Below are 22188 nucleotides of genomic sequence, written 5' to 3'. Positions count from 1 at the left end.
GCAAGATGGTGGCACAATCACCATTCCATTGTAATAGTATTGTATAAGCACTGCATCTTATGGTTTGCACCTGCATATCTCAGAGAGAGCCACTCCCTAAATTAAGCACATATCCCATTTATTGTTCTTTTGCTTTTTAAGATTCGTAAACTGCACCGTGCTTTGCATCCCATTTATAAAAGCACCTAAATCAATTGTGGGAAGGAACAAGGCCTTTTCAGTTGTAGCCTCACAGTTATGGAATGAGGTTCCCATGGAGATGAATCATCAATGTGTCTCATTTTAAATTTCAGGTAAAAGCACAAAGCACTTTTTAATACTGGGATTCTTTTTCCTGTAGTTTTATCTTTCTGCTGCTTTAATGCTACTTGTGTATGTTTTATTCTACTTTATGTTTAATTGATGTTGATTTTATCAATTTTGTAAGCCATCCAGAGCTTCGGAAGAACTAATTTTGTTCAATACATGAACAAAAAGAAATAACTATAAGCAAACACCTCAGCTATTGAAGATAAGGCTAACATGGTAATCATTTAAAGTTTAAACAAATAGTCCTCAGGAGAATCTTAATTGCTTAATTTAGCAGGTAAAGCGACCATAGAGTTAAGTTTCTCTTGTAAACATCCTTCCACTAGGCAATACCCATCTTATGCAGTAAATGAAAGTACCCTTGAAAGTCCTGGTTAATGTACCAATACTCTGTGCCAGCTGTTTTTAAAAGACCAACAGCACAATCCTAAATATGTTTATGCAGAAGTAAGTTCAATGGGGCTTGTTTCTCGAACCTGAACGTGTTTAGAATTGAAGCCCCAAACTGTTTACTATTTGCCAGAGATGGCAATGGTTAAGGCTGCTAGTTTACACCACCCATTCATTACATCGGTCATAACTAGTTCACACCAAGTCATCTGTAATAATAAGATAACACATTCCATAAAAGAGGACATTTACCTACTCCCTTCTCTCCTAGTAATTTTAAATGAAAGAAGGTATCAAAATAATACAACACCACAGGTAGTGATTTCCAGTACACAGTACAGACATGTTATAGCAGTCATCCCTTTCTGCCCTACAGTTTTAAACCCTGCTTAAATCAGTTTTGTAAATAACAAGAAAAAGCAAAGATCGCCCCGCACACCCCTAGCCTCACACAGTCTCTCACCTTGGGCAGGCTGCTCTAGCAGCAGCAGGAGGAGGAGGAGAAGGAGAAGGAGGGAGGGCTGAGGCAAGCCGGGCACTGGAAGCAAAGAGCCAAGATAGCAGAAGTCTCCCCCTCCGCCCCAAGTTGCGACTGACCTTGTATTGTTCTTGGTCAGAACAAGGTTATATTGTGCTCAGGAAGAGAGTGCTGCCATCCTCCTGCCGCTCACCTCCAGCCTGCGAGGCAAACGAGGGCTGCTTCTGCCCTGAGGGGGAGAGGATCTCACGAAAGTCATGCACACAACAGCTACGCTCGAGTCCCATTCAGCCTTTCCCCGTTCTCTGCCTCTTTTCTCCCTCTTTTCCTTCAAGCGGGAGAGCCTGGCTCAAATAGCACAGCCAGCCCTCCAAAGAAGCACAGGAACTGACATCATCGGCACTACACTTTTAACCCCTTGCCTGACAATAATATCAGGTTAGGCTGCCTCCCCTCCAAAATAAAACAGCAGGGAACTGACTTCCCACCCACAGGATTTCTCTGTGATCTTTTGTGTGTCTGTGTGGGAAATGGCCTTCTTTTGTAGCGACAAGCACTCTTGTCACGTTTTCTTTCATTTCAGCTTGGCCAGGCATTGTCCCAGAGAAGAAATACTCACTCTAGATGCATTCATTCTCTTCCAGAAAGCTACATACAAATGGGCGTAAAGTAACCAGGATTTTTGTTGGGGGGGGGGGGACAGAACCTCAGTTAGCTATGTATTTTTATTGATTTTTATTGATGGGGGGCAACTGCAGCTCCCCCCCCCGCTACACCCATGTACATACCCCTACACAACATTAAACAACACAATACACAAATCCTAAATTTGATTTTATAAAATAAAATAAGGAATTTGAAAGAGAATTTTTTTAAGCAGCTGGGTTCCAGAATCATGATTGATTGTGATTTTTTAAAATGTCAAAAGATGAAAAGGTTTTGTGGGAGGAGGAGTTGGGGGGAAGGAAAGCCAAGACATTTTGGTGCAAACACTGTAGCACACAATATCCAGCAACGAATTGTGCCCTTTCCGCATGGGTTGGCATAATAATACGCAAGTGGTCTTAGTTATCTATATGATCTATACATGTCTAAGTTATAAAAGGAAAGTGGATCTTAGCCACACTGGTAGTGCTTGGCGTGATGCAACCACACCGCATCACATAGGGAACAACTCCGTCTTCGCTGCAATCATAAATGCATTCAGACTGTGCACACATTACCATTTACTCTGGCTCTGGTGCATGCTGGTGTTTGAATCTGTGTACACACGACGTTATCCACAACAGAGAGCTGGCCCGTAGTGTCTTGAAAAATACTATTGTTTGATGTGTTTTTCCCTTAAACTAACTTCAATACGAAGGGAAAACCTAAGGCACATTCACTTCACAGTTAAGCTGAGGTGTGTGCATTTGAGACAGCCATTGTCCTTGTGCAAATGACAGGGGTTGCAGGGGCAGAGAAACGAAACAGGTAATGTACACCAGGTTCAACCTCCCCACCCCCTATTTGGTGTGTACAAGAGTGTGCAAATGTGACTCGAACACAGTTGTGAGGGCTGTGTACATAGCCTTACTTACAGAGATAAGTCCAAGGGACTTACTTCTGTGTAATAAGCATGTTTAGAATTGTGCAGTTAGTCTGGTATAAGCAGCAACCAATGTTAACTACATAAACTAGAGCTATCAAGGGTACTTTTATATATTACTTAGCATAAGGATTCCTAGTGGATTCTGTTTACATGATAAAGTCAATTTACCTGCTAAATCAAGCAGTTAAAAATTATGAAGGCTATTTAAATTATTACTGTTTTAGCCCTGTCCTGACTAAATGAGGTGTTTGCTTGGGAATATTTCTTTTCGTCCATGCCCAAGCAGCAGTTGTGCTGGTTCCTGCTTATTTGCCCCACTGTCTTTTATTTGCCCCACTGTCTAATTTTCCAGGTCCGGCAAGCAAAACATGGCACCCTGTGTCTTTTCTCCACAGCCCTTCAGTCACATATGTTTGTATCCTTGCTTGGTTCTTCCTCACCTACCAGCATATTTATTTATTAGCACCTATTTCTAACTCACTGTTGACCCATACTCATGCAAAAGGGGCCAAAGACCGACCAGGCAAGTGAGTTCCACGTGAGCCATGAAGTTTGCCAGGTGAAATTGGGCCAATCCTGACCTACTTCACAGGGTTGTTGTGAGGACAAAATGGGCAGGAAACCATGAAACCCCCTCGAGGAAAGGTGGGATATAAATGTAATTATCTGTCTATCTATCTATCATCTATCTATCTATCTATCTATCTATCTATCTATCATCTATCTATCTATCTATCTAGCCAGCCAGCCTCATCTAATGCCACTGTAGAGAACTTGTTGGTTGCTTGGCAATCTTTTGAACCAGCAGTAGTTGAATATTTGTCGCTGTTCAGTGTTAGGGTGAAATAATACGATTAAAAGAGGAATAAGGAATGGCCAAAATTCAGTTGCAGAGCACAGGCTTTGCATACAGAGGATTCCAGCATCAGTCTCTAGCATATCCAGAATAGGGCTCAGAAAATCCCCTGTCCAGAACTCAGGAATGCCTCTGTCAATCAGGGGAAGCAATACTGAGCTAGTATTATCAGTATGGTCTCACTCAGTCTTTCCATATGCACTAGCATATTGGCTGGTGATGTTATGTCACAAAGGCATTGGAAACTAAATACCCTGTTGTTGTTGTTGTTGTTCTTGTTGCTCTCCCATATATTTTCAAGAGGGTAGAGTCATTTGGAGGTACCGTATTTCTCCAAATGAGTAGGTCTTAGGATGACCAAACCCAGCATATTACTTTTCCTTTCCTAAGAACTGTCACACAGGGCAGTGAAGCAGTTCAAGAACAGAAGGCAGGTGTGAAACATGCAAACATTGTGTGTTACTACCCTCTACAGGAGAAAATGCACAATAGTATTATTATGTCAATTGTGATATAATTCATGATAACACAACATGCAGGTCACACCATACGTTTAAAGCTGTATTACACAACTTTGAACATTCATTGCTTCCCCTGCTGAAGAATATTTGGAACTGTAGTTTATTAAGAGTGCTGAGAATTGCGAGGAGACCTCTATACCCCTAACAGAGCTACAGTTCTTAGAGTGGTTTAACAATCAGTCTCTCTTCCCAGGGAACTCTGGGAAATGTAGCTGTGTGAAGGGAAAATGGGTCTTCTAACAACTCTCAGCACCCCGAACAAGCTACAATTATTATTTATTTTAATGCAGAAGTAGGGAAGCTCTACCCTGTGGGCCAGACGCAGTCCTTCAGGCTACTCTCTCTGATTCTCAGGATGTTCCCTATGCCATGCCTCTCATCAGCCTCGCTCTTCGGCCTGGAAAGCATCCTTGAACTGTGATTGGTGCTTCTTGCTTAGCTGGGTTGAGTGATGGGAGGCCATAGAAACTTATGGCTTTTGCATAGCTGGAACGGAGCCCATGGTACAAAGATAAGAGTCACATTTGTTGTTCCACTTCTATGCCTGTGACCCTGTCCAACACTGGCATACAGCCCCTGGATGTTCCCCTACAAAGGAATGCAGGCCTTATGCTGCAAAAGATCCCCTATGATGTTCCCCTGCCCATGATAAGTATAGATGAAGAGAGTGTGCTACAACTTTTTCCACAATAAACAGTAACATAGTTAAATCACTGTAGGGGGTGCCCACAATTGTGAGGTCTGAAGAGATGAAGATGATGCCTCTGCAATTGTTGCCATTGCCTGTAGACTGCTTGTGATGTCACAAAGCACTTGAGTAGAACACAGCTTGCAATGGCTGTGATATTCAGCATTGCACAGGTTTATTCTATTTGGAGGAGGTGAACTGGCAAATGGAAGGAGGCGATCAGCTGCCAGCAGAATGCTATGGACAGATAATAAGGCAAGTTTGCTTGCTGAACGGGATGGTGTCTTGAAGGCTGCTGATATCCATATTCAGAAGCTGGCTGATGTCTAGTAATGGACCTAATGGATGCTGACAGATGTTGGTGGGTGGAAGTTGGTGGAATTCACATTCAGAAGCTGATGGATGCTGCAAGGCAGAAGCAGGCTGATGTATGTGGATATAAGCTGGTTGACGTTTGCCTTAAATATTAAATATTTGTTTTTTTTAAAATGCTTATGTAAATTTATTTTTGTTATAATATTTATAAAATGAAAAAATGAAAAATTAATTTATAAAAAAGAGGAGAGGCCTGCTGGGTGCTGCTTGTGGGCTTCCCAAGAGGCCCCTGTCTTGGTAATAGGTGAAAGATGGTGCTGAATAGGCATTTGGTCTGATCCAAGATGGTTCTCCTTATGTCCTCATTGTCAGCTAATGAGCAGAAGGTTAAACCCTGTTGGCTACAGGAGTCTGCTGAAACTTGGGAGTGGAAAAGAAAAATATTTATGCAGCATCTATACAAACAAGCACAAATAGAAAACCAGAAATAACAGCACATAAAATATTTGGCAGGCTTTGAGTAACGATGGCATCTAGACAGAGTTGAGTTTAGTACTGGCATAGTTGCCATTTTACACTCAGGGAAGCATTCCCTTCCCCAGTGATTCCTAGCTCTACAGACAACAGCACCTGGCAGACAACAGACTGTGAGGCACTGAGCTTTCCAATTATGTTAATCATTATGCATGGTGGCAAATGTATTGTAATAAATAACCAGTGCTGAAGTGCCTAAGGATTTCCCAAAGGGATTTTTGAGAAAAAAAGAAAGAAAATAACCTCTGAGCCCGGCAACAATTAAAAAATGTCCAGGACTTGAGAGGCATTTATTATATCTCCATTGTTCTCTGCTCATCTAGGGAATGTTTATGCCAAAAAGTATAGCTGTCAGAATGCAGTGTATTCTCCTACCTTCAAAACTTTTCATGTTCTTTATGAAGCATATTTGTCTTCATTTTGTATGGCCCAATCACCCCTCATGCTTCTTTCATGTGATGCTCATTGACTTTTCTTCTGAATGCAGACCCTTTCAGAGATGCACCACCTCTTGGAGAGCCACCAAAATGAAAAGTTCAGAAATGGATGTATTTCATATGAAATATTAGTGTCAGTCATGTTGCCACAGCCTTAGATTCCAGCAGTAACCTCAATGCACAGACCAATATCTGTTGTATCAACAGAGGAGGCACTGAGAATCACCACTGAATGGGAGACCCCCAAGCCCACAATGCCAGGGATCCCTGGAACGAGATCATAGAATTATTGAATTGTAGACTTGAAAGGGACCAGAATTTTTTGCCCAGTGTAGGACTTGAACCCACAACCCTAAAATTTAGTCTTATGCACTGCCAACTGAGCCCTGCAGCTTGTAACCCTGAGTCCAGCAACAGGCAAGGATGCTCACCAAAAGAGCCTCAAACACCAGCCCAGCATGCCCAAGCTGGAGAGACAACTGAGTGCCAGGCTTTCAAATAAGTGGCTCTGGCATTTCAAGAAGCAACAGTCTCACAATTCTGCATAAATGTATATATTTTAATTTATAAAAAATTATATACCAAAAATTATATACTGTACCACCAACATTTAGGAAAAAATATGGTGAACAGCATAAGATCAACAATAAAAATGCATTTATAAAACAAGTACAAAATACATCACAAATCAATAGATCAGATTAATATGCATCACCCGCTCAGAAAAAAGGCTGGGTGAACAGACAAATTTTAAGAAGGTGCCCACAGGCCAATACTGTATCTGCCTGTTCTTTGGAAGCACATTCCAAAGGGCAGGTGCCAACACAATAAAGACCCTGGGCATAGGGCAAACCTTGGGCACATTGAACGATACTAAGATTTTCTTCCCAAGCCTCCACACACACCAAGATTAAGTGACCAGGCAGGATATAACAAGGTATAGTGTTTTTGAAGGTACGTTGGTCCCAAGTCCTTCACAGCTTTATACTGATGTCAATAGCAGACGCTGTATCATTCTGCACTAGCTGCAGCTTCGACAGTGGAACAGACTCCCATGAAAGGTGGTGGACTCTCCTTCCTTGGAGGTTTTTAAGCAGAGGTTGGAAGGCCATCTGTCATGTATGATCTAGCTTAGATTCCTGCATTGCAGGAGTTTGGACTAGATGACCCTTAGGACCCCTTTCATCTCTACGGTTCTATGATTCCAGACCAACCTTAATGGAAGCCTTAATAGGCTGGCACAGTACCATTATTACAGCAGCTTTGATTGCTGTTTATTAATGTTGACTTCATTACTGTTCTATAGTTGTGTACTGAAAGCCTACTATTTTGCCAAATATGCGGATATCTTAATCTATGTTGGGCAGCTTAAAACTGAAACAGATGAATGATAAATAAATCAATTTCTATTGTGTGGCTGGTCCTGGTTACGCAAAGGGATAACTAATGAGAGGCAAAGGTGTAGGAGTTGGCAGGCCATAGGAAAGGAGAATGTGCTTGTTAGCAAATTAGTTTTATGCAGTATATTGTGTGTCTGGTATTGGACGGCATGTAGTACATGATGTCCTCGCATACCAGAGCACTCCCTGCTGCACCTTTCTCAGAGTCAGCAGGTTGCTGGGTAAATGCTATGCAAGTGATGTCAGGCATCATATATCACCGAAAGTCAAGATCAAGCCCAGCTGCTGCAACTATGGATGCATTCAGAAGAAAAGAAAGATAACCAAGGAATGGAACAGCTTGGAACCCAGCCAGGGATGGGAACTTTAACAAATACCCTGAACTAGGTGGTTGGCATCACTGAAGTATGTGGGGTGATGTGACCTTTATGAATGCAAGAGCAGTGCTCCCTCAAAAGGTGCAAGGCAATCTCTTTTGTGATTCCTCTGCATTCTCAACCCTCTTCACTAGGCTTTTGTGTATCTTGATTGGCCACAGGGAATGAATAGGGAAAATCCCTCTCGCTCTCTCCCTGCTAGTACTATATAATCAGATCTGTGGGCCTTAAACCCTGTGTATTCCTGTTGACTGCAAACACTGGATGCTAATGAGACACAATGGGGAGGACAATTGCACAGACTCCCCTGCTAGCAGGGCTGGCTCAAGACATTTTGCTGCCTGAGTTGCAGGACAAGATGGTGCCCTCCCCCCAAGGCACATACAGAAGCCAATTGGACTGGTAGTTGAATGTTGCTCTATTACTGGTGAATTAGCAGTATCCTCCACTGCACTTGAGGGCAGCAGGCTAGTGTAGTGAGTATAGGGCAGTCACATGCCCCTCACAGCTTTGTCCACTTCCTGCAGCTCAGCATCTGTTGCCTGTGGCAACTCTGGCATCTGCCTCATAGTAGGGCTGGTCCTGCCTGTTTGTATCCTCAAGAGCAGGCATAGGCAAACTCGGCCCTCCAGATGTTTTGGGGCTACAACTCCCATCATCCCTAGCTAACAGGACCAGTGGTGAGGGATAATGGAAACTGTAGTCTCAAAACATATGCAGGGCTGAGTTTGCCTATGTCTGCTCAAGAGTCTCAAAAGCACACTCAGGTTCACTTTTTCCTCCCAGTTTCTTTGTACTATACTCAAGTAAAAATGAGCTCTTTCAAACAATGTTCCTGCCTTTATTGTATCTTAGTTGCAGTTTGGGAGGTTTATAAGCAGGGCTCCCCCTCCCCCGGTAATTTTATTTTTTGATCGCAAATCACATTCACTACTTTTGAAAGAAGGTGAAGGTCATCATATTGAGGCCTCAGAATCTTCACCATCATCTTGTGTGCTGATACAAAGCCAATTCTTCTCATGCTAATGGAGCTGGAGCAAAGACCACACCATTGACATACAAAATAGCAGAATAGCAAATGTGGAGGAACCTTAAGGCATGCACATAGACTAATCAGAAGGGGGGGGGGAGGGAATTAGGCAGGCCCACATCCTGAAAGCAGCCCCATAATAACTTAATGGCAAGGAATGCTGAGTGGCTGAGAAGAAGAAAACTGACAGCCAGGTGGAAGCAGGGAATAAACTAGAGTGGCTAGAACAAGAGGGCAGAGCACATTTGTGCAACCCCCCCCCCCCGAAAGAACCATCTCATTCTGGATACCGTATTTTTCGCTCCATAAGATGCACTTTTTTTCCTCCTAAAAAGTAAGGGGAGAGGTGCCACCTTCTCTGGAGGATTGAGGGCCTGACTTGACGTTGCATGGGTGTGGGTGTGTCTCTGAACATTGAGGGGCCCCCTAGGAAGAGATTGCCCCCCCCAGTGCCTCAGTCCCCAGGAGCAGGCACCCTTGATTCCTGGTTCACCCTGAAAAGCTATTTTTAAAAATTGTCAGTGACTTAAGCTTCCATAACACTTTCAAATTCAGCTCTACCACTGGGAAACTCTGTTATCTCTCGTATCCCCAGCATCAACCCTCCAGTTCTGTAACCAGACCCTAATGATACTGCCCTGCATTACAAGGTGTGTGCACAGGTTAAAGACATCAGCAGCCTTCAGCTTGAGGCCGTCCAGGTATTGTGGCCTGCCACTCCCATCAGCCCCTGCTAGAAGGGCCGTGTGAATGTGTTTGAGGGATTGAAAGGGCTGAAACGTGAAAGTTGGGAAAGTAAGAGATGAGAGCAGCTTCACTGCATGAGTGTTTTGGCCTCTGCCCCAGCTTCATGCTGACATCAGGCAAACTGTTGCCAGATGCTTGAATTCTCTGCTCTCTTATCTCTTAGGCCTTGATAGGGAAGTGTGTGATTGGAGATTATCTCACTCCCAGGAATGGGAGAGGATACCCCCTTGCTCAGCCCTCCTCACTCTGACTCATCTGACCAAGGCTTCTTATAAACATACACAGCTGGTTCAGGGCTTCCAGGAAACTCAGGGCTTTCCCCACAAAATTAACATTTACTGCAGCAGAAAGCAGGCAAAGGAAGACAGCAAGGGTAAGACTGTGGTTTGGAAAAGTGCTCTTAAATAATAATAATAATAATAATAATAATAATAATAATAATAATATATTATTTATACCCTGCTCATCTGGCTGGGTTTCTAGGCAGTTTCAAACATAATAATAAAGCAATAAAACATCAAACATTAGAAACTTCCCTAAACATTGTGTAACGCATCAAGGACTGTACAACAGAAGATCCCCAAAACACTGAAGGCCAAGATGCAAGCACAGGACCTTCTAGATCCCTGACAAAGGCACTTGCATATCGCCATAGCGGATGTCAGAAGCTTGTTTTGCAGCATGGTTGGCTGTTGGAAAAGAAAAGAAAAGTGACATTTGTATCACATTAGAAGATGGATTGTGATATTTCATGATAGGCTCATAGTCCTGTGCTGAATTTTCTTGATCATCAAGAAATATTAAGTGCAAAGGTTGATGTCTGAGATGGGGAAACGGTCCCCCAAACCCTTCCTCCCTGCCATCATTTTGAGCTAAAAAATGCAGCTCCCAAGAATTTATTCTACACTTCTGTGAGTAACAGAATTTAATATTAAGAATGCACAATTCTTAAACTTGCCTTGAAGCTGCCTTCTACACCTTTGATACCTGTCCCTAACTGTAAATGGTTGAGGGTGGGCTGTGGTTACTCATTGCTGAGGGAAAGACACTTTGCACATGATCAGAAGCTCTCTACTGTGCTTTTTCTTCACACCAGTGTTTGGTACTGAAAAAGAATTTCTGAGACAGACTAGTGGTTCAAACTAAGCCTCAGGAGGAGTCCAGTTACCATCTTTCAGACAAAATGGATGTCATGGGATTTACTATGTATACTCCACATATTATAGAATTACGACTCCTATAATCCCGGACCAATGTCTCTGTTGGCTGGGGCTGACCAGAGTTAGAATCCAAACATTGCCCTCAAGGGGGATGGATACCTAAGTTCCTGCTTCAGAGAGAAAAGTGAGAAGTTGCTTTTGCAGGCAACATTTATTATCATACTGTCTGTCGATGCCATCTAGTGGCTACCGTTATTCACTGCATTTGATGTGTGAATACATTTTCCTCACTAAAGCATTCAGGTGCCAGGGTGCATATATCCATGCAATGCTGGAGAATTTTTCTCCTCACGGCAGTGGAGATAAGGAGGAACAAGGAGTACATCTCGATAAATGGATTTATTTCATTGTCAGCAAGGCTAAGAGATAAAGGATTATTGCTGGAGATAAGGAGTATTGCCGGGAATCTGAAAACAACATTTAATAGTAACTCAGAGCCTAGTTTGAATCATAATCTGTCCTTAAAAGAACCTGTCATAAATTCAAGTAAGTGGATTTAGAAATGATGGGGATCTGTCTATATTACATCTCTGAAGTAAGACTACAAGCATAAATGCAATTCAAAATTTGTCTGCTCCCTTTGACCGTTTGCTTCTGGGCATTTGAGAGCTGATTCTGCCATTATTTCTCCCTATACACACCAATAGTCTGGAGTGAGTGGTCAGGCGTTAAAATAATTTTGAAGGAGGTTTGCCAACTGCATGTATTGTATAGAGATCTGCCTTATAGTAGGTCACCATTGTTCTGTCTAACATAGTTCTGTTTTCTCTCAAGGCGAGTGTCTCAGATGCATAAAGTACATACTATCTACAGTCTTTACAGCTTGGGCTCAGATTACTTGCATGATCACCATCCCTATATATATGTCTACACAACCACTTCGGTTTGCAGAACCAGCACTGTTACAAGGGCCACATAATAATCATTCTGCATTTCTAAGGAATTGATCTTATAGTGAGCCAGCACCTCCACTATGGAACTCCCTGCCTTTTGAGATCAGGCAGGCGCCTTTGCCATACTCTTTTCGGTGTCTGCTTAAAACAGTTTTGTGCCATCCAGACATGTAGAAGTTACATGTGTTTTATCTCTTTTTATCTAAACGGCTTTTGAATGTTTTTAATTACCTGCTATAAAATGTTTTTTTTTAATCAGAAGTTTTCATGTTTTATCATATATTTTTGTAAACCACTTGGAGGTTCTCTTACAATCAAGCAGTGTTTCGGTTTTGTTAAATAAATAAAGTCAATTAAAAACTTCCCTAGACAGGGCTGCTTTCAGATGTTTTCTAACAGTCAGATAGTTGTTTCTTTCTTTGACATCTGATGGGAGGGCGTTCCACAGGGTGGGCGCCACTACCGAAAAGGCCCTTTGCCTAGCCTCTGCCCAGACCTGCTGCCAGTCTTGTAGCTATGCAATAGGAAGTGATATGAGACTGGCTCTCCTACATCACCAGTGTACGTATCCAGGTTTGAAATGCTTGGTGTTTCTTCCTCCAATAAGTGGCCCTAGTAACAGAGAGAATCAGAGCCTAAGCTCCAAAGCTCCTGGTTTAAGACTTGTTGATCCTGACATTCTGGATGGCTCAAGGTACAATCCGGTTGCCTGGAACAAAAGGTGTGTCACCATGATTAACTTTGCCCATAACAATCCATTTTCTCCTCTTCCAGCATCCCTTGCCCCCGTCCAACATGGAGTATGAAGGCTAAAAAAAATAAAAAGGTCTTTCAAGGACAGGAAGCCTTCAATCTCTTGCTCTTTTTAAATGGTGATAGGTGAGAAAACTACCGTAATCTGGTTAATATAAACGTATGCGTGATCCACCAAACCCTATGTGTAGGGGAGTATATGTCCAATAAACACAAAAATGACTAACTTCAGATGCAGGATATGTAGAAAGAGGCAAACTCTGCCGTTCAGAGGTACTGATGGGGCCACTTCAGATAATCGACTTCTTCAGATGCAGGCTCCAGGGCTTTTATTTATTTATTTAGATTTATTAACTGACCTTCAAACATATTATCAGGGTGGCATACAACAAAATATTCACAACACTATAAAATAACACAGCACAACATAATAACCTAAAGCCAGCAACTTGCATGAGCTCTTGTGTCCTCATGCCGGCCTGACTACTAAGGTCTGCTTCTCATCTAAAGGCTTAAAGGAATGTAAAGGGCCAGAGATTTGGCTTGGTGTTTTGCACAGAGTAATTAGCTTTAGAATCACAGTATTTTAGAGTTGAAAGGTTACTTTGGAGGGCACCTAGTCTAATCCCTTGCACCATGGAAGAGATGCATCTTGGATGGCTTTAAGAGAGGATTAGACAAATTCACAGAGGATAAGGATCAATGGCTACTAGTCACGATGTCCACCTTCAGGGTCAAAGGAAGTATGCCTCTGAAAGCTGGTTGCTGGACTGGGAGAGAGCTGCTGCACTCAGATCCTACTTTCAGGCATCCAAAAGCATCTCACTGGCTGCTGTGAGAACAGGATGCCAGACCAGATAGGCAAGCCGCTGTCTGATCTGTGAAGGCTCTTCTTATGTGCCAAGCAGTTGACAAGAGATCAGGTGATAAGGTACATTTCAAGTGGAATGACATCCAACCTCCATGTGTTCATTAGCACGGCAAGCTGCCCAGAGCCTGGACACTGTACACACAGATAATCTCTGTACATGAATTAATCAGCCCCAGATTACATGTCATCATCTGCATGGTGTGACTATTGATAGCTTTATGTTCCAGGGAGAGCCAAAGCTCAGCGGCAGAGTATCTGCTTTGCACCCAGAAGGGCCAAAGTTCAGTCCTTGGCATTGCCAGTCAGGGCTGGGAATATCCCATGCTTGAAGCCCTGGAGAGCTGCTGCCAGTCCGTGTAGGTGATACTGAGCTAGATGGGGCAGTGCTTTGACTCGGTGTAAGGCAGCTTCCTATGTTGCTCTGTTGGTTGTCCTTTCTGTCGGTTCTCTTCAGATGAGCACGCTTCCATAGGTACTTGGCGTATAGGTTCAGAAGGGGGACAGATCTCATCATTTTAATAATTCAGTTGCAGCAAAGAGCTCCAGTTTCATTCATTAGAGGGTTTGTAGTGTAGGGAAAAACCTGAACTTAACAAACCAGCCCTATGGTAATGGTCGTAGCATTAGCTGACCCTTTTCTTGACCTGTGGGAAGCCTGCCAATTGCTAGGAGCAACAGAAGATGATCAAGGGGCTGTTAGCTATAGCCCAGAGGTTTAATATGTTCATGCTGCCAAGAATGCAAGTGGTAATAGCTTAACTGCTGACCATGATGTTTAAAAAAAATGGTGGCCAGCTTTTGCTTCTTTGGGCAGGGGTCCTAGGTGCAATGTGGGGCCCTGCAACACCCGGCAGAGGCTGATTCAGCCAAGACTTCAGTCTCCACCTTGAGGTCTAAATGTAGGCTTAATCACAACAAAGTCAAGCTAGGTTTTATTTATTTTATCCCTCCCCTTTCCCCCAATCCCCTGCTTTGCATATCTTCCGAGGAAGAATTCTAAAAGCTTTAATACCAGTTGCTGGGAACCACAGTTGGGCTGAGTGCAGTTGCACACGTCCCCAGCTTTCAGGCTTCCCACAGGCATCCAGTTGGGAACAGGATGTTGGCCTAGATGGGTCACTGGCCTGATCCAGCAGTCTTGTCTTATGTTGCTCACTGTTTTATGACATTTTGGTTGGCCCTAACAATTCCCTATTGTGAATTTTTGATTTTGTCTCTTATGGACCAACACAACTTCCTTTGCATTCTATATCTCATGGTGAAACCATAAACGGCTGTAAAAGTTGTTTCTTTCTTGGTGAGCTGGCTGTATTTTGGTGGTCTAGATTGGTGGTGTTGTGAGATTCACAACCGTCCCTGAACTACCTGTTCAACTTTCTAAACAGATTATTACAAAAATGCTATAAGCCTCCAGCAAATAAAATACTTTCAAAATCTATTTTCATTGTCGTCTGCACAATTGCTTTCTTCATTTAATTTAGGGTGACCCCTTTGATACAAGATAAATGCTCTGTAGAGCGGCCAAACATCCCTGCTCTCCAACCACATTGCCCAAACTCTTACTCTTAAGCCCTTGAAACCCATGATCAGAATAGTGATGTGTGGTTGCTTTTGCTGGGTTGTACACTCTTATTTGCCACAAATAGAAATTGACTCCATACAGGCTCCAATGAACTTCCTATTGCTTGGCAATGGGGAGTTTGAAGCACTATTAAGCATTTGATACTTATACCCTGCCCTTGCTGTTTGACTCTCCTGCATACCAAAGCTGTAGCACTTAGCAACATGAAATCCTATCCTAATTAGCTTTCATTTAACAATACCCTTTTGTACGCAGTTAGAATGTCAACCACTTCCCATTGAAGGGATGCAAGGGAAAGTAACACAGTATTTAAAGTACTGGGTCAATGGTTCTAGACCTTTTGCAAAGTGAAAGCCCTGCTGATATATTTGAGCCTACAGAACCCGTCTTGAAAACTAATGACGGGATTTAAATAAGGTAAGGCTGGATTGGAAGCCTAAGGGACTGTTGTCCAAATGCAGCCTGTTCTGCGGAGGTCAGGCTCCTTTGGGAATCTCCAGCCAGCATTCAGTCACGTAGAAGCTACATGTCAAGTACTTCTTCATATGACAGGTTTAGTATTGTGAAACAGGCAATTTTCAGCAACTGGTGCATGAAACACAATGTGGGAACTTGGGAAATGAAGCAGAGTGTCCTTCCACACATAGGTCCAGTAACAACATCGTCTGCATCAAACTTTAATTTTCACCATCTGTGACAGAAGTGCGTTGATCTGTCTTCCCCCCGGGGTTGGATCTTGATTGCTCCTAAAAATTTAGGGATCTAAAAGGGTTTCAGACTGGACTGTGGGGACTTCCTGTCTCTTATCTAGCAGATCAATGGAATAAAAAGCTATTACAGGTGATTGACACAATCATGTCTCTGTTTGGGTTTTGAGATGCTGTAGGGATATTAACTAAACAGTACACCAAACGTTAGACGTTCAGTGAATGCTAATATAAACTGCTAATAGTTCTTCAGGTGATGATGATGCAGCGGCCAGTAGGAAATGTCTATCCTTTTCTCTAGTCCAGGGGTTGCCAAGGTGGTAGCCTACAGATTCTGATGGATTCCAACTCCCATCAGCCCCAGCTGGCATGGCTGATAATCAGGGGTATCTCGAGGGCACCACATTGACTCCCAAGCTTTAGATGTTTAGAACAAGGCCATAGTAAATACTGGCAAATAATAAAAAAGGGGAATAAATTTTGTAATTTATCAACAACATTAACTTTGAGATCTACAATGAATACTATAATTCTGGTAAGTCTCTTATTTATTCTGGGTGCTTCAATATTGCGGTGGGAACTCCTGTGTTTACCATGGTTGTTCCCACTCACCTTTTCATTCAAGAAACAAAAATGTTGTTTGCAGCTGTACAAACTAACAGGTTACCTATGCACTTACAGATCAGTTACTCTGCCTTCACATACCAGGAAAGTCTCGGATTTCAGAGTCCTTTGAACATATGCTGCTAGGGGTACTTTCCATCTCAGGCCCTCCGGGAAGTTGTTTACAGCACATTGTACTCATTTTCTTTCTTGGAAGTTCTGACCTAAATTCTTTTCCGCAAACCACCTTCCCGGCTGATTGTGCTTCATTCTAGTGAATAATGCATGTTGTCCTCCCTGGCATGTCAGACAGCATTTGCATCAAGATTCTTAGCGGTTCAGAATAGGTCTCCTTTCCCTCTGATTTCTTTTCTCTCTTCTGTAGTTTGCGTGCTTCTCTCAGATTTTAAAGGAAAGCTTGTGTCTTCCAAGTGGAACAAAAACAACAACAACCCAAAAAACTATTCTCAGGGATCATTCAATTCTCCTTAAAGGGAATCTCATATTTTATATAACAGAGATTCTATTTGCAGCAGGCTTGCACATTTAATAGTTTATGAGATTTGCTCCATAATTAAAGATGCAAATTAGCGACCCCCTTCTGGGTCTTCCTTTTCAGCACTCTGCACAACTTACAAATTTTGCATCACTTCTCAGCCCTATGCTGCTGTACCTGAAATAAACTTTAGACAGACATTGGTCTTAGATAGACATTCATTAGCCTCAGTATCCCCAGCCAAAGGAAACAGGAAACAGCTGCTGGGAACAGAGTTTACATTTCACTTGTGGAGTCCACAGTTCAGTTATGGACTGTGGCTTGCCATTATAACATCCCCTGGGACTGCTTGACCATACCCCAAACTTTTCCTATCGCCATGGCCCTTTCTTGTGCCAATTCTGCTTGCCTGGTTAATTATGACTCTTGCTGAGACCTGGTCCTCCAGTTGCCCTAGCTCTGATGAACCTACCTAGCAGCTGCATATTAACCTGGTAAGATCAGGTACGATTCAAAGACAACCTTGCATGTTAGTCCTTATGCAGGTAAGGAAATAAGTAAGATACTGTATTGAGTTAGATCAGGCTTCCTCAACCTCGGCCCTCCAGATGTTTTTGGCCTACAACTCCCATGATCCCTAGCTAGCAGGACCAGTGGTCAGGGATGATGGGAATTGTAGTCTCAAAACATCTGGAGGGCTGAGGTTGAGGAAACCTGAGTTAGATGCTGCTATTTATTGCTGTTGTTTTTCTGCTGCTATTTTTATTATTATTGGTGATGATGATAATGAGGCAACATAAAATTCTGTCTCATATTGCTGCTTTTATCTTTTATAATGCTTTGGTTTTATGAAACATTGTCCTTTATACTCATGGAAGCTGCTAATTGCGAATAGCTGGAAGGCGTTTTTTTAAACATGAAATTTCTTTATTAATAATGTATATTCCCAAAACTAAGTAAGACCTCATACATTTGAATAAATAATCAAGTCTTCAAAAAGGGAAGCTCAGAGGATCCTGCTGCAGCGGTATAAAAAACACTTTTACCTTTGTGAGGCCACAGAACCAACAGGTGTTAATGGATTGCCTTTCTTTGCTAATGCCTAAAGGTATTCTGTGAAGAGAGCAACAGATTTTCTCATATTTCCATGATTATTTCACTTAGATGCCTCATATTCCCCAAAGCTGAATCACAGGCTACTGCAGCCCTCTGACAAACTGATATATCCCAGCATCGACACAATGGATATTGATTGAATGAATTTATATACTGTCCTATACCTAGAGGTCTCAGGACGGTTCACAGAATAAAATCAAAATATAAAAGCACAAAATACATAATAAAAATAAAAACAACGCAACGCCGCCCCCCCAAATCCATTTTAAAAGGGTGAAGGATGTCCTCCTGAAAGGACTGCCATAAGGAAAAACCACAAAACAAGCCAGACTGATTTGAATAACTGGAAAATCTTCAGAGATCAAGACCTATTTCGTATATGCTGTAAAAACCTAGTCATGTTTTAAAATGTCATAAGCAGTTTCATATCTTCTAGAGAAAGTCTCATGTATGAACTGGAACAGAAGCTGGACTCCTACATTTACTTCCTAATGAAGTACTGTATTTTTTGCTCTATAAGACGCACCAGACCACAAGACGCACCTAGTTTTTGGAGGAGGAAAACAAGAAAAAAAATATTCTGAATCTCAGAAGCCAGAACAGCAAGAGGGATCACTGCACAGTGAAAGCAGCAATCCCTTTTGCTGTTCTGGCTTCTGGGATAGCTGTGCAGCCTGCATTCGCTCCATAAGACGCACACACATTTCCCCTTACTTTTTAGGAGGGCAAAAGTGAGTCTTATAGAGCAAAAAATACGGTAAATTCATTTCTGCTCTAGACCTGTCATTCTGGGAGTCACCAGAGAGAAAACTTCATTAGCCTTTGGTTCTACAGAGCCAGAGAGATTACAGTTAAGTGTTGTAACAGATTGAAACCCAGAGGTAATAGCACCATCATCTGAATTCACCAAATGAAGTGAATGATATTCTCAGAGAATATATTTGCTTGAAGAAGACAGTATACCTGAAAGAGCGTCTCCACCCCCATCGTTCAGCCTTAATATTATTATTATAGTTCTGCAGAGCCATTAAAGCATAAGGAAGGCTTTACTAGCCTAGTGCTATCCAGATGATTTGGAAAATAACTTCCACTAGCTCTAACCAGCATGACTGATGGGAGCCATAGAACGGCACTAGGATGAGAAAGGCTGTCGTAAGGTCATGTGACCAGCAATATAGTGTACTGACTGCCACAGTGTTTAGACTCCACCTTCTTCCCAAAACCAGATGCGGCTGCACCATTTCACTGAATCGTGGAGTCTTTCTTCTAGACCTGTTTGCTTGATCAACCACATGGATACCTTAGACATACAAAATGGGAAACATTTCAAACTTTTGCCCTGTTGAACACTCTAAGGAGGAAATTGTCATAAGCAGAACTGAATGCCCTGAGCTTGTTGGACTCTTAAAGAAAGAAAGTTTGCATTGCCTCCTTACCAATCCTGTACAGTCTGATATTCTGTATATTAAAAAGTTTCACAAAGACATGATACAGCTCCAGTTTTGCCCTTGTGGGAAGTTTCTGCTAGAAAAAATTGCCCTTAATTTTCTGCTGCTCAGAGAAAGGAAAGTGTGGAAGGGCCATAGCTCAGTGGCACAGCACATGCTTCGCACATGAAGGGTCCTTGGTTTAATCACTGGCATTTCCAGATAGGGCTGGGAGAGACTCCTGTCTAAAACCCCGACGAGCCACCCACAAAATACCAGATTAGATGGGCCCATGGTCTGACTCAGTATAAGACAGCTTCCTATGTTCCTATATCGCAGCATTTCATTCTGACATTCCCATAAAGAGTAACAAACAATTCCAGGCAACTGCCATAATATCAGGACTTGTATTTGGGAACCTCTTGATCATAAACATCTTAGCAAACTGAAGGCCTTGAGACTTCTACAGAGCCCTCACTGGACTGTCCCAGGAAGCAGCCCCTCCTCTGTGGAGATCATCCCCAAGCGATGAAAGAAGCACCCCACCCCTAGGTCACATCCACATCATGCATTTAGGAAACATTTAAAGCACACAGCTTCTTCCTAAGAAACCTAGGACTGGTAGTTAAGGATGCTGGGAACTGTAGCTCTGTGAGGGGCAACCTACAGTTCCTAGAACACGTTGGGAGTAGCCATGTGCTTTAACTTTATGGTGTAAGTGTGACCCTAGTTCCTGTGAATGTCCCTTACTTTATCCTCAAATACCAGCAACTCCATTCCAGAGATTCCTTCTTAGCCACCTAATTCCCAAGATAGCTTTCTTGGCCGCCACATTCCCAAGAAATATGGGACTAGTGCACTAGTCAGGACCAGAGGATTAACAGAGAGCTGATAGTCTCCAGGAAGGTGCACCAAAGGCCACACACCTCCCTGTAACAGTGTTCATCCCTCTAAAAACTACTGACCAGACATGGACCTATATTTAAGGTTATCGTAGCTTGTTGCCAGTTGCTCCATGATCTGTCCTTGGTCCTGATGACTTGCTCTTGGGATAGTAACTGACTCATACCGGCTTCCCACTAAATGAGAACCTCCTTGTTCCGTTTTAGACTGGCAGTATGGTCTGCTGCTCTGCCTGTCCTCTTAGTGGCATCTCCCTGCAGGCCTTGCGCTTAAACAGGAGAACAAGCAGACACCTCCCCATATTTTCATAGAATTGATTCAGGAGCACAGCCACCACAGCATTGCCCTGTGTTTACATTGCAATTGTTATAACAACTACAGTGGTACCTCGGGTTACATACACTTCAGGTTACAGACTCCGCTAACCCAGAAATAGTGCTTCAGGTTAAGAACTTTGCTTCAGGATGAGAACAGAAATCGGGCTCCGGCAGCGATTAAGTACTTAACCCGAGGTACCAATGTACAGTGCACATATGCTCATTCTACCCAGCTACAAAGAGCTGCAAGCTTTTTTGATTATGAAGGGAAACAAGCATCTAGATTGCACTAACAGCAGATGAGGTTGAAAATCTGGTTCTGGACTGTACCATCGCAGGCAGGCACTCATATGACCGAATGTTCTTTTGTTTGTTTTATTTTATTTTAAAGTCTTTGAAATAGAAACGTAAATGTCAGTGAGAAGTCTAGGTTAGATTCAATGACATCTAGTTTTCTTTGTGCAAGGTTTCTGTGTGACTGCAAAACGACTCTACTGTGAACACATAAGTGATTAGAATATGAACTGTATATAATCATTCCTTTTAAGCAAAGACCTACCACTTGGTCCATGATACTTAGTGAAGAAAAAGATTGGAGATTAGAACTCTTCTTTATGACATGTTGATGTGACATGGCACTGGGGATGCTTTTTATCTCTAATTTCAAGTAGCTGGAATAGAGAGATTACAGTGGTAAATTTCTAGTTCAGACTGGTCAGTCACCTACAAAACAGAACACAGCAGCTGCTAATCAACAAGATCAGGCCTCTAACAACTGCATAATTTCATATTGGAGTAACTGGGCAACATTTTTCAGAACTTGAATAGCTGGGTTTTAGTTGCAGCGAAGGGTATAGCACGAGAGTGTCAGTTCAGCAAAACAGATGGCCTGTAGTGAAGGTAAAATTTCATTTAAACAGCCAAATACTTTTCTAAGAGTAAATTACTTGGGAGTGCAGGCACCCATGGAAGTCTCTACCCAAATCCTCCTGAAACAACTTGCATGAAGGAACTGAGGGGATGCTCATCAAATGTGCAGCTGATGCCAAACTGGGAGGGATACCTAATGCAGCAGAAGCCAGAATCAGGATTCAAAATAACCTTAACAGATTGAAGAACTGAGCCCAACCTAACAAAATGCATTTCAATAAGGGCAAATATAAGGTTCTGCACTTAGGCAGGGAGAACCAGCTGCACTAATATAAGATGGGGAACACCTGGCTTGCCAGAAGTATATGTGAAAATGATCTATGGATCTTTGTAGACCACAAGCTTGATGTGAGTCAACAGTGTGATACAGCAACAAAAAAGACTAATGCTATTCTAGGCTGCATCAACAGAAATCAAGGGAAGTAATAGTACCTCTCTATTCTGCCTTAATCAGATCACACCTGGAGTACTGTGTCCAGTTCTGGGCACTACAATTTAAGAAGGACATGGACAACCTGGAACTTGTGCAGAGGAGGGCAAGCAAGATGATCAAGGGTCTGGAAACCAAGCCTTACGAGGAACAGTTGAGGGAGTTGGGTATGTTTAGGCCTGGTAAAGAGGAGACTGAGAGGCAATATGATAGCCATCTTCAAATATCTCAAGGAATGTCACAGGGAAGATGGAGCAAGCTTGTTTA

At 42.6% G+C, this 22188-nt stretch overlaps 2 protein-coding genes across 10 annotated transcripts in view; both read right to left on the bottom strand.

Annotated features, from left to right (window-relative positions):
• The window catches only part of PLEKHH1 (pleckstrin homology, MyTH4 and FERM domain containing H1), a 48952-nt gene extending 47383 nt beyond the window's left edge, over positions 1 to 1569 (bottom strand). For all 4 annotated transcript variants that reach the window (XM_081002086.1, XM_081002087.1, XM_081002088.1 and 1 more), the window contains exon 1: positions 1297 to 1569. The gene's annotated coding sequence lies outside the window, so the exon portion shown is untranslated. The remainder of the gene's footprint in view (positions 1 to 1296) is intronic.
• Positions 1570 to 10149: 8580 nt separating this feature from the next.
• LOC308473330 (uncharacterized protein) overlaps positions 10150 to 22188 on the bottom strand; it is a 60672-nt gene continuing 48633 nt past the window's right edge. For 2 of the 6 annotated variants that reach the window (XR_013984038.1, XM_080998740.1), the window contains exons 3-4: positions 21121 to 21232; positions 15725 to 17911 (exon numbers count right to left, since the gene is read on the bottom strand). Coding sequence is in view for 3 of the 6 variants with exons in the window: in XM_080998740.1 (XP_080854866.1) it covers positions 21161 to 21232 (72 nt within the window). In the remaining 3 variants the exon portion in view is untranslated. Of the gene's footprint in view, positions 10363 to 15724; positions 17912 to 20912; positions 21233 to 22188 lie in introns of those variants that run through there. The other 4 variants (XR_013984039.1, XM_080998739.1, XM_080998741.1 and 1 more) reach the window with 3 other exon arrangements.

The sequence above is a fragment of the Podarcis pityusensis genome (genome assembly GCF_964106645.2).
Source record: "Podarcis pityusensis genome assembly, chromosome: 1".
Lineage (NCBI taxonomy): Eukaryota > Metazoa > Chordata > Lepidosauria > Squamata > Lacertidae > Podarcis > Podarcis pityusensis.
Note: the sequence above shows the minus strand (reverse complement) of the source record. Positions and strands in the feature narration are given on the sequence as shown.